The 12,982-nt window shown below is 36.4% G+C and overlaps 1 protein-coding gene across 1 annotated transcript in view; it reads right to left on the bottom strand.

The window, feature by feature from the left end:
* Positions 1-12,982, bottom strand: part of LOC130708400 (serine/threonine-protein kinase MRCK alpha-like) — a 71,449-nt gene that overhangs the window by 17,691 nt on the left and 40,776 nt on the right. The window contains exons 9-11 of the mRNA XM_057548349.1: positions 11,143-11,359; positions 9,950-10,012; positions 6,553-7,149 (exon numbers count right to left, since the gene is read on the bottom strand). Coding sequence (XP_057404332.1) covers positions 6,553-7,149; positions 9,950-10,012; positions 11,143-11,359 — 877 coding nt within the window. The remainder of the gene's footprint in view (positions 1-6,552; positions 7,150-9,949; positions 10,013-11,142; positions 11,360-12,982) is intronic.

The raw sequence follows: 12,982 nt of genomic DNA, 5'->3' as shown, positions 1-12,982 counted from the left end.
CAAAGACAATGATTTCAACAACCAGGCCAGGCTGATTAAGGAGGTTCATATCCTACACAAGGCCAATCTGTCAAAACTGGGAAAAGTGGCTGTTTTATACAAAAACCAACACAGAGAGTCAAAGAAAGTAAAGAAACGGGGATGTTTCAAACAAATAAACAGATCTCTAGGAGCTGACCTTAACGAAGTGGATATAAGTGAATTACCCAACAGGGAGTTCAAAATAATCGTAATAAAGATGCTTACTGACGTCAGGAGAATAAAGCATGAACAAAGTGTGAGTTTCAACAAAGAGACAGAAAATATTAAGAAGTACGAAACAGAAATCATAGATTTCAAGAATAAATGAACCGAAAAATTCAATACAGGGCTTCACAAGCAGACTAGGCCAAATGGAAGAAAGAATCAGACAAGGCAGTGGAAGTCATCTAATCAAAAGAGCAAAAAGAAAGAAGAACAGAAAAATGTGAAGATCACATAAGGGACACCAGTAAGTGGATCAATATATGCGTTACAGGTCTTCAAGAAAGAGAAGGAAAGAAAGGGCAGAAAGCATATTCAAAGAAATAATGCTAAAAACTTCCCTAATGTGGGGAAAGAAAGAGATACCCAGATCGAGGAAGCCCAAAAACTTCCAAAGAAGATTAATCCAAAGAGATCTACACATAGACACACTATAATGAAATTTTCAGCAGATAAAGACAGAATCGTAAAAGCAAGAACAGAAAAGCCACTTGTCTAATACATGGGAATCCTCATAAGATTAACAGATTTTTCAGCAAAAAATATTGCAGCCCATAAGGGATAGGAATGATATATTCAAAGTGTGCAAAGAAAAAAAAACTGCCAAGAATACTGTATCCAGCAAACTTGTCCTTTAGAATTGGAGAGACAGAATTTTCACAGACAAACAAAAGCTGAAGGAGTTTATAAAAAAGTTGTTAAAAGTTCTTCAATCTGAAACTTGAGGAGACAAGAATATACAATGGAGAAAAGATGGCCTCTTCAATAAGTGGTGCTGGGAAAACTGGACAGCTACATGTAAAAGAATGAAATTAGAATACTCCCTAACACCATACACAAAAGTAAACTCAAAATGGATTAAAGACCTAAATGTAAGGCCAGACACTATAAAACTCTTAGAGGAAAACATAGGCGGAACACTCTTTGACATAAATCACAGCAAGATCCTTTTTGACCCATCTACTAGAGAAATGGAAATAAAGACAAAAAAAACCCAAATGGGACCTAATGAAACTTCAAAGCTTTTGCACAGCAAAGGAAAACATAAACAAGACGAAAAGACAACACTCAGAATGAGAGAAAATATTTGCAAATGAAGCAACTGACAAAAGATTAATCTCCACAATTTACAAGCAGCTCATGCAGCTCAATATCAAAAAAACCGAACAACTGAATCCAAAAATGGGCAGAAGACCTAAATAGGCATTTCTCCAAAGAAGATATACAAATTGCGAACAAACACATGAAAGGATACTCAACATCACTAATCATTAGAGAAATGCAAATCAAAACTTCAGTGAGGTATCACCTCACACCGGTCAGAATGGCCATCATCAAAAAAATCTACAAACAATAAATGCTAGAGAGGGTGTGGAGAAAAGGGTGCCCTGTTGCACTGTTCGTGGAAATGTAAATTGATACAGCCACTGTGGAGAACAGTATGGAGGTTCCTTAAAAAACTAAAAACAGAACTACCATATGACCCAGCAATCCCACTACTGGGCATATACCCTGAGAAAACCATAATTCAACAAGAGTCATGTACCACAATGTTCATTGCAGCTCTATTTACAATAGCCAGGACATGGAAGCAACCTAAGTGTCCATCAACAGATGAATGGCTAAAGAAGATGTGGCACATACATACAATGGAATATTACTCAGCCATAAAAAGAAACGGCATTGAGTTTTTTGTATTGAGGTGGATAGACCTAGATCTGTCATACAGAGTGAAGTAAGTCAGAAAGAGAAAAAGAAATACCGTATGCTAACACATATATATGGAATCTAAAAAAGAAAAAAAAATGGTTCTGAAGAACCTAGGGGCAGGACAGGAATAAAGACACAGAGGTAGAGACTGGACTTGAGGACACGGGGAGGGGGAAGGATAAGCTGGGACGAAGTGAGAGAGTGGCATGGAAATATATACACTACCAAATGTAAAATAGATAGCTAGTGGGAAGCATGCACATAGCACAGGGAGATCAGCTCAGTGCTTTTTGACCTCCTAAAGGGCTGGGATAGGGAGGGTGGAAGGGAGAAGCAAGAGAGAGGAGATATGGGGATATATGTATATGTATAGCTGATTCACTTTGTTATAAAGCAGAAACTAACACACCATTGTAAAGCAATTATACTCCAATAAAGATGTTAAATAAATAAATAAATGGAATCATATGGTATTCATGATTAAGTATATCTGCTACGCCCAAATACATTATAAAAACACCTTCAGAGTGGAATCCAAAGAGAATCCCATAATAATATTGTAATTATCGAAATCTTTTTTTTGACACACAGGGTTAACATAAATTAAAATGGCACATAAATGATGCACATGGGTCCAATTATATAGTACAACACGTATGTAAAATCTGACAAAAATCTTTCTAACACCTACATCTAACAGCAGCTCTTTAAAGAAATTCCATAACATTTCAAAATCTGTGGCTCCTAAACCAGGTCAACTCCCAAAAAGAATATGGTGTAAGATTAGAAAAGTATATCTGGGGAGTGAAATTAATGAACAAAGCAGAAAGAACTTCCAGCCAGTAACATTTTTGGAACTTTCCACTTTATTAATAATAACCTCTTATGGCTCCTAAGTACTCACCTCAACATGAATATGTCTCCCCATTAAAGCAACAGCAATATAATTAACAACACTTCCTACACTCATGTTGTGCCTCTCTTTCCTTTTTCCTGTGGCCAACTCTTGAAAGTGTCATTTACGTTTCACATCCTCCACTTCCCAGCCCTACTGACACCCAGTCCATGGCAATCTGACTTGCGTCTTAACCCATCCATTAAAACTGCTCTCACTACAAGTCATTAACCGTCAATTATTCCTAAAACCAACAGACACGTTTCAGTCTCTGTCTTACTTGAAAGCTCAGCGATACTTGCCTCCTACAATTCTCCCTCTCAGTTTCCTTTGTGGGCTTCTTGCCCTCTGACCACCTCTCTAATATTTATGTTCCTTGGTCCTCTGGCCTATGTCCTATTCTCTCTCACTCTGTTTACTCTCGCACTGGAAGTACAAGCTCAGCATGTCCAAGGAACCAGGCTGATAATGCCAGAAGCTAGTCATTGATTTTAGCTTTACCACAAATGGGATGGCCAGACATTGTGTGCTCTGATGTGTTCAGTGTGACATACAAAACTAGTAAGAAATTACTCTTATTAGAAGCCGTTAATGCTCATTTTCAGTTGTAGGAAATTCAGGACATAGAGGAAGAAGTTAGAAAGCACCACGAGGAAACAGACAGATCTAGATTGTAGAACATCCTACAGGAGAGCAAATCAATGGTGTGGAAAACCACTCAGGATTAGAAGATATTTAAGAGTTAACCACAACATGCCATGTGTGGACCATTTTTGGATTCTGATTCCAAGAAATACACTGTCAAAGAGATGTCTTTATGATAATCAGCAATATTTTAATATGGACTATTGGATGGTAAAAAAGAATCATTGGTAATTTCTTCAGAGGTGGTAATAGTTTTATGAGAAAATGACCATATTTTTAGAGATGTATGTTAAGGTGTGTAGAGGTGGAATGAAAATAATGTTTGGGATTTTATTTCAAATACTTCAACAACTCAACAAAAAAGAAAAAAATTAAGTTATCATATTCCTTCCTCCTCTGCCCATCTGAATCTGTCCCACCTCGTGTTTTATTATCTCAGTAATATCAGTGGCATCACTCATTTGCTCAACTAGGAAATCCTGATTCTCTGGTCCCTGAGCTTCCACTTCTAATCAAAGCTTTGTAAAGCAAAGTTTTGTCAATTATATCTCCTCAATATCCCTCAACTTGTCTCCTCTCTATCCCAACTGTCTCTACCGTACATAATTTTAATCCACAATTTCTACAATGACCTCCTAGTTGGTCTCTTGGGCTCCAGTCTGATCTCTCGTTTATCGTTTACCTCACCACTAGAGCCTAGGCATTTTTCTGAAGTGCATCTCTAACCATGTCAGTGCGTCTGTGATCTGGCTCATGAGAACTCCTCCAGTCCCAATTCTTGAACTCTTATCTTGAACTCCATGTCTGAAACAGTGACCTTATTATAGTTCCTCACAAAATGCAGTATCAATGGCCTTTTCCAGTTATGACAGAGTTGTCTGCTATTGGAATTACCCTCCCACCATCAATAATTATAAAATGGACATAAAAATATAAAAATGGACAAGTCATATGAAATAACTGTTTTTAGGCATTAGTTAGTAGACAGCACAGGACTGCCATTCCTAAAAGAAGATAAATATATAAGGTGGGTCCCACATTCCGCTGTTTCTCTGCCTAACGGAAATCTCCAAAACTGCTATGTAGGAAAATGGAACCCAAGCAGAGAGTTGAAGTTTTGCCAGGCAGAGGAAACAGATTCTAATGTGTCTGGAATTTGCAAGGCAGAGTACACAGAGGAAAGAGCCACAAAGAAAGGTGTCCCAGAAATCTGCACAGCTGTTCCCTCGAAGTTCCTGGCCAAATCCAAAACTGCACACAGACAGAGCAAGATTCCACAAGACTCACGCAGAGCATTGAGAGTGAACAGAAATTTCATAGGTAGTACAGTGCTGGAAAGACATTAGATTTCTGAACCAGACAGAGTAGAGAGACATTGGTGAAAACCCTAGGCATTCAGTTGAGACCCAGAAAGGCCATTCTTTGGGCATGAGGACTAGAAGAAAAACCAAAATAGGCCCGCCCTAACAAAGTCTAATTCCAAGCCTCAGTAAAACTAAAGTGATCCATCAGTAGGTTAATTGTCTGTCAGAACAAAGCACACAACACTCTCTAGAGAAATACATAATATAACCCAGAGTCCCTGTATCATAGCATTCATAATGTCCAGCAAAGATAAAAAAATAATAAGACTTGTAAAAAAGCAGGAAAATAACAGCTTTAATCAAAAAAAAAAACATTCAGTAGAAGCAGACCCATAGAGGCCATATGTTGGAATAATTATAAATAATTGTATAAATAGTTTAAGACTGTGAAAAAATATAAACAAATTGGCAGAGAGGAGAAATCCAGCAAAGAAATGGAAATTTCAAAAAAATACTTGAAATTATAGAACAGAGGAATATAATACCTGAAATGCCTAAAAATCCCTGGACAAACCAGGGGTAAAAGATCGGTGAAACTGAAGATACAATCAATATAAATTATCTAAACTGAAGTAGAGAAGGAAAAAAAGATTTTTAAAAAACAGAGCCTCAACGATTTGTGGAACAAAGTCAAGAGGTCTAATATACATGTAATTGGATCTCCAGAAAAGAGAAAATAGGTTAAAAAAACTTTTAGAAAATATAATGCCTAAAAATTTTCCAAAATTAATGAAAGATAGCAATCTTCAGATCCAAAAAGTCCTGAAAATCCCCAGCAGAATATATACAAAGAAAATCACATGTAAGCACATCACAGTCAAATTGCTGAAAACCAAAGATAATGAGAAAATCTTAATGTCTGCCAAATAGAAAAGACAGAGGGAACAACAATAAAAATGGTTGATTTCTCACTGGAAACAATGGATACCAGAAGAAACTAGAATGACACTTTTTAAGTGCTGAAAGAAAAAAACGCTTCTTGCTTTTTTAGCTGGCCTTTCCAGACTCACCAGTTTAGATTGTGTCCCTCCTACGTGCTCCTGTAGAATACTGTACTCCCCTATCACAGCACTTGCTTAATTATTGATCTGATATCATGATTATAATCTCAATAAAGATACAGACTATTTCACCATGTTTAATATTGTGCCCTTAACTTTTAGCATAGTAAGTTCATATTAAGTGCTCAATTACTATTCTCTAAGTGAATAAAAAATGCTATAGTAAATTTATAAAATGATGGCCTGCATCAATGAAATATCAAATAGGCTAAAAGTATTTAGGAACATTCTATGTAGACTTTACATAAGCTAAATCTAAAAGGCAAAAAGTAATCTACTTAGTAACTATTTCTTATGGTTAATTAATGCTTATGTGGTTTTCAGTGACCATGAAGATATCTACTTAGGAGCTTACAAAAAGCAACAACCTGGATTAAGAATATATTCAAGGTAAATTATCCTATGAATATAGTATAAATTAAAGGCTAAGTTATTTCACATGTATGACTTAGATATAACTTCTTTAGAGCTATTCTACTTAAAAAGACATAGACAACTTAGGAAAATTCTTCAGTGATGTAGTTTTCAAAAATAAAACCGTCATTAACAACATTTAGTCATACGATATAGAATTGTAATAACAAGGTTGGAAATGTACAGAGAGACAAGGAAATAAATTGTAAGATAGCCTTACAGCAATAACTTGGAGTTGCTGGCCACATCAGTTCAGCTGGCCTAGATCTGAGGCCCCTGCTGTCAGTGTAAATTCCAATGCTCTTAAAACATAACAGATACTCAATACTAGAGATCTCAATTGCACAGAGAGCATCCACTGGTTGATGTGCAATAAATGACAGTGTAGGGTCATGGGAGTGCAGCATCCTGTATGGAATTCTTTCTCTCCTCAAGGGGTATCTCAGGAATCCTGATTGGAATCCTACACAGAGCTGTTCGCTGAAGATGCCCATCCACTGGACATTGGTTGGGATTTGGAGCTCTTTAAATTTTCTGTGAGAAATTTTCTTGCTCTGAAACAGCTTGTAACAGAAGACTTGGCTTTTCCTAGCCACACAGAGGCATGTATGGGCCCCTTGGCACACTGTTCCAGAAGTCACGGTCTGGCACCCTTTGGTTTCTGCCAGCTTGTGAATATCAGTCTTTCGTCCATCCAAAGCTGACATGGGAAACAGCTGCACATGGTGACTTCGTCCTGAGATCACTGCAACCATCTGGCCATGGGGGATAAGCTCAATCTGGTGAATCTTCTTCATGTAGCCAATGCGAATAATTTCTACACAAATAAGCATATTTGTAAGTCATTTTAAAATTCATAATAACTTCTGTTTACTTATTTCAACTGTTCTCCAAATTTTACTCATAAGCAACTAAGAAATTTTTCCCAATAAAAATGATCTGATAAATCTTCTTAGTGTCATCAACTTGAGTAATTTCTCTACAAATAAAACAGCAAGTCACCTTCAAATAGCAATGTTTTCTTATTTTTTTATTTTCTTTATTGAGGTATATTTGACATATAACATTATACTAGCTTCAGGTGTACAACATAATGATTCAATATTTGTGTGTATTGAGAAATTGTCACCACAATAAATCTAGTTAACATCCAACACTGTAGATAATTACAATTTTTTCTTGTAATAAAAAATTTTAAGATCTATTCTCTTAGCAACTTTCAAATACACAATATAGTATTATTAACTATGATCATGTTGCTGTACATGACATACCAAGGACTTATTTATTTTATGATTGGAAGTTTATACCTTTAAAACCCCTTCACCCATTTTGCCCATTACCCCCACCTCTGGCAACCACAGATTGTTTTCTGTATCTATGAACATGTTTGTTTAGATTCCACATATAAGTGAGATCATATGGTATTTGTCTTTCTCTGTCTGACTTCTTTCACTTAGAGTAACAACCTCGAAGTCCATTCATCTTGTCATAAATGGGAAGATTTCTTTCTTTTTTATGGCTGAATTATATATATATATATATATATATTATATATTATATATATTTTTTATATATAATATATATAATATATATATGTATGTATGTATATATATCTCACATCTTTACCCATTCATCCATTGGTAGACACTTAGGTTGTTTCCATATCTTGACTATTGCAAATAATGCTGCAAGGAACATGGAGGTGCGATATCTTTTCAAGTTAGTGTTTTTGTTTTATTCGAATAAATGTCCATAAGTGGAATTGCTGGATCACATGGTAGCTCTATTTTTAATTTCTGAGGAACTTCAATACTGTTTTCCATGTGGCCGCAACAATATACATTCCCATCAACAGTGAACAAGCGTTCTCTTTTCTCCACATCCTCACCAACACATTATTTCTTGGCTTTTTAATAATAGCTATCCTAACAGGTATGAGGTGATATCTTATTGTGGCTTTGATTTGCATTCCCCTAGTGATCTTGAGCACCTTTCATGTATCTGTTGGCTATCTGTATGTCTTCTTTGGGAAAATATCTATTCAGATCCTCTGTCCATCTTTTAATCAGATTGCTTAGGCTTTTTGCTATTGAGTTTTATGAGTTTTTATATATTTTGGATATTAACCCCTTATCAGCTATGATTTGCAAATATTTTTTCCCATTCGATAGGTTGCCTTTTCCTTTTGTTGATGGTTTCCTTTGCTGTGCAGAAGAATGTTTTCCTATTTTAAAATTCTTTCCGATTTTTACTCCAATGGATTTAAATCAGGTTCTAATAAAATCACAGACATAAACGCAAAGGGTAGGTTTGAGAAGGACCAAAAAGGGATAGGAAGAGGATAAGAGATCAAAAATTATATAGGTTAAAAAAAAAAAGATAATTATTCCATAGATAACATAATTACCTTAAACATAAAATTAGCATAATAAAGCACTAAATTCAGTCCTGAGATTCCAGACAGCAAGGCGAACACCCTCAATGTCTGACAAGTGGAAATATACTGCTTCTTCTTTTTTTTTTTTTTTGGCCTTGCCATGCAGCTTGCAGGATCTAGATCTGAACAGGGATCAAATCCAGGGCCCCGGCAATGAAAGTGCCGAGTCCTAACCACTGGACCACCAGGGAATTCCCAATATACTGCTTCTTTAGGGAACAAAACTGTCCTTTTTTTTCTGGCACTAAATTGATTCCTTTATTACACAAACATTTGTTGATTGACTACTATGTGCCAGGCACTGTTTAAGTGCATAGGATACAGTGCTGAACAAAGAGAGACAAGTCCCTGCTCTTATGCTGGCACCTGGTGGACCTTTCATGGGTCTCCTCACCAGGACTGAGTCACCCACACAGCATGGGAAGCCTTCAATGGAGAATAGCTAATGCCCTTCAAATGCAGGTTCTCCTTTAACTAACTTATCATTAGAGTGCAAGACATTCAAGAGAACATCTATATTACAATGACTCCTCTTCATTTCATCTACTCCCCCATTTCTCCCTCAAACAACCATGAGAGCCAAACAAAAACAAACAAAACAAAAACAGAAACAGAGAACTCTGCGGTCTTATCTGAGAAGTATTCACTTTATGTTGTTACTCTTTGTGGTGTCAATGTACTAGTGGGGGAGGGGGATTCAAGCAGAAGTGTTTCCTTTCATGCACCAACTTGAAGACGGTAAACTAAGTTCTTACAGCGCACTTATTAGATAAAATCACTTGTGAAGATATTTGGACACACTACTATATATAAAATAGATAACCAAGAAGGACCTACTGTATAGCACAGGGAGCTCTACTCAATCTTCTGTAATAACCTATATGGGTAAAGAATCTGAAAAAGAATGAGTACATGTATATGTATAACTGAATCACTTTGCTGTACACCTGAAACTAACACAACATTGTAAATCAACTATACTCCAATAAAATTTTTTTTCAAAAGATATTTGGACTCTGGAAGATTATGGATCTCTGAAAGGAGAAAAGTCATCAGTTGACTTGAAAACACATCGAACCAGATGTGGAAAATTTCTTTTACAGAAAAGAAGAGAAGAACCTGATATTATTACTATTAGAGTTTAAAGTTATTCCAGAACAGTAAATACTCTCCTTACCATCTATGGTAACGTGGACAACAAATAACCCTTCTTCATTTCCCAGAGCGATTCTTTTGTGATCTATATTTGACACATAAATTAAAATATCAAGTATTTTTGGGGGCAAACATTAAGTGAAGCTAATAAGATAAACTGGACAAGTTTATCAATGTTGAAAAAGTGTAGAAATCAAATTAAGTATATATTTAGCAATACTACAGTGAAAAGAAACATAAAAATAAATAATTGGCACTATGATTTTTCTTTCACATTACAGAAATAAGCATAATAAAACATTACTTTTCTCAACAGAAAGATCATTTTACAAAGTAATCTTTATGAATACTTAGAGAAAGTATAATATTCAAGTAATGATAAACTGTCAAATTTGCTATAAATAAGTGATGTTTCATGAATGAAAAAATTTTATAAAATAATTTGGTGACCTTGGCCTGAGCTAAAACAGCATGGGGAGGTATGTCACAACAGAGTGAGAACTAAAAAAGTGCAAAGATAGCACATTACGTGAAGGCTTTGAATACAAAGCACAGATATTACATATATAAGCTCATTTAATCCTCTCCATAACTGAAAAACTGGAATTATCTGCATTTAACACATGAAGTTTAGTAACTAGCTCCGTGACCCCCAGGAGGAAATAGCTAAGTGGCTCTATTGTCACCAGTATCTAATGCAGAAGAAATGCTGTTTAAGAGATGCAAGTATTCTTGTCTATTGATAAAACTTTCAGTATTGATCTTAGCATTTCATTCATTGATTCACTTGATTTTCACTTATTTATTGAGTATTGGGCGTTGGGATTTGAAAGACAGTCTCTGCCCTTAAGGCAGGTAGTTCACAGTTACACACAAGGTCACACCCCTTATGTGTTTGGGGCCAGATGTGTTTGGGAGCTCATAATTTTTCAGACTTGAAAAGGTAGATTGAAAAGACTTGAAAGGTAGATTAAAGAAACGCCCTTTTAGGCAGGACCTGGGGAGCCATCATATAATCAAATATATTTTTGCAGAGAATCTGATGAGTAGCTGTGGGATAGAAGTGGGAAGACAACCCTCCACCCCCGGGTAAGCCTCATTCACTCAGGTTTTGCTGACAAATGAATTGTGGATAAAGTTAAGGTTTTCAGATTTCAACATTGGGACTGTGGTGAAAGGTAGGAACCTAGCGGGATAAATGTTGTAAATCCATACCTATGATTGCAGCTGTCTGGGTGGTTTTGATCAGGGGTAGATTGTTGTCATAAGCCTCTTTCAGAACATAGACTGAGCGGTCTCCGGAATGACTTTTTCTCAATATTTTGTGCAATTCACTCAGCACGCTCACCCACTCACTCTTCTCATTCTCGCTATCTGCTAAGATTGGGATTGAATATCTATTACTAGGTGCTGAGAGCTGGGAAGCTGTGACCTAGAATGATTTAAGGAATATCTAGGTTATAAGAAAGCAAGCATTCTTTATGCCAGCCTGTCTAGCATTTTTCATAAAACTCACCATTGTTAAACGAAATGTTAAATAACATTACCCTCTTCCTGGTAGTAAAATAGATGACGTGAGTATCAGAAGCAGGCCCAAAGCAAAGTGTCAGAAGCACTTCTATTTTGATCCTCATAAAACCACCGGTGTTCTCTGACTACCTAAAGTCTTGTACTTCATCAAATGGAAATAGCTACCATTTATTGAATGCTGACTCTGTACCAGGAACTGCTCTAAGAAATTGACATGTGTTAATTGATTAAATCCTCACAGAAACCTCAGTGCCTAGTTACTGCTATTCTCTCCATTTTATCAGTGAGAGGACAGGAGCACAGCAGGGTAGAATGCAGGCAGTCTGATGCCAGAACCTCCACTCTGAGTCTCTCTATTGCTTTAATTCTAACACACAGCTTTGCATCTTTAGCTTATCTCTGAAACGGCAATGTGTTTTGCAATGGCAATCATCATAATCAATTGTGATATTACAGAATGTTCAGGAGTTTTTTGTTGTTAAGTTAGAAATATTCAAAAACACATGTTTTCCTTGTTGCTACATGCCTATAACTTACATTATACTAGTAAATGGCAAATCAGATTTAAATTTTAAGGTATATAATTAAGCTAGCAGAACTCTAATATATAAAACTTTCTTTTGTGAGCATGAAGTTAGCAGCAATGACATCATAAATTCCCACTGTAAGTCAGTTCCAAATGGCCAGGTCTTTGTAGTCTCTTGGTGGTTGGGTACAGTCTAAATAGATGTCTATCTTTGCACTAAGGAACTAAGAATACTCCTGTCTGGCCTTTGTTAAACCAAGATTCCTAGGTTGACTGTAACCACATGGGTCTCGAGGGGATAACAGTCCTTTGCTTTCTCTGTCACTTTATTTAATCCATTCCAGAATCACTTTTATTTTTTACATGAATTTTAAAGAGCAGAGTGTCTATTTTTTAGAGTTTGCAAAACAACATCATTCCCCAATTTTTCCATTTTGTACTCTTGGCTTGAATCTGAATTATGACTTCAAAATATTGTCTCAGAGGAGACTTATTTTACCAAGTACCTCTAGTTTTAGAAGTTGCACATTCATGCTATTGTAGGTCCATGAATCGGCGACCTTCCTCTATGTCTGACCCAGAAGTATATGGTCTCTCTTCCTCTGTTACTGTTTTTTCCTTCTTCTTTCACACCCCCCACCCCAGTACCATTCTGCTTTGTAAGCTTCCCCTGTTTTCAGCTATGAATTAGATCTGTCCTGTTACCTTAGTGTGGAATGAATGGACACCCTCAGGAACATTTGTATCTTAAGTCTCAGATTTAACTGTAGAATGAAAGATGTGACACCTGCCAAAAGCTATTTATAGTATTTTTGAATAAGAATAAAGGGCTAGATTTCTTGTGGCAAGTGGGAGAGGGAGGGAAACTATCCCACAGCACTTCTAAAACCTCAACCTCCAGGTACCTTCAGTAACCCAAGGAGCCCTGACCTCTAGGAACAGGCAGAAAAGGGATGAAACAAAACATACAAGGGATCCAATGACAGTATGCAAGCTTAC

The sequence above is a fragment of the Balaenoptera acutorostrata genome, chromosome 6 (assembly GCF_949987535.1).
Source record: "Balaenoptera acutorostrata chromosome 6, mBalAcu1.1, whole genome shotgun sequence".
Lineage (NCBI taxonomy): Eukaryota > Metazoa > Chordata > Mammalia > Artiodactyla > Balaenopteridae > Balaenoptera > Balaenoptera acutorostrata.
The sequence above is the reverse complement of the archived record's forward strand: the minus strand, read 5'-3'. Positions and strand labels throughout refer to the sequence as shown.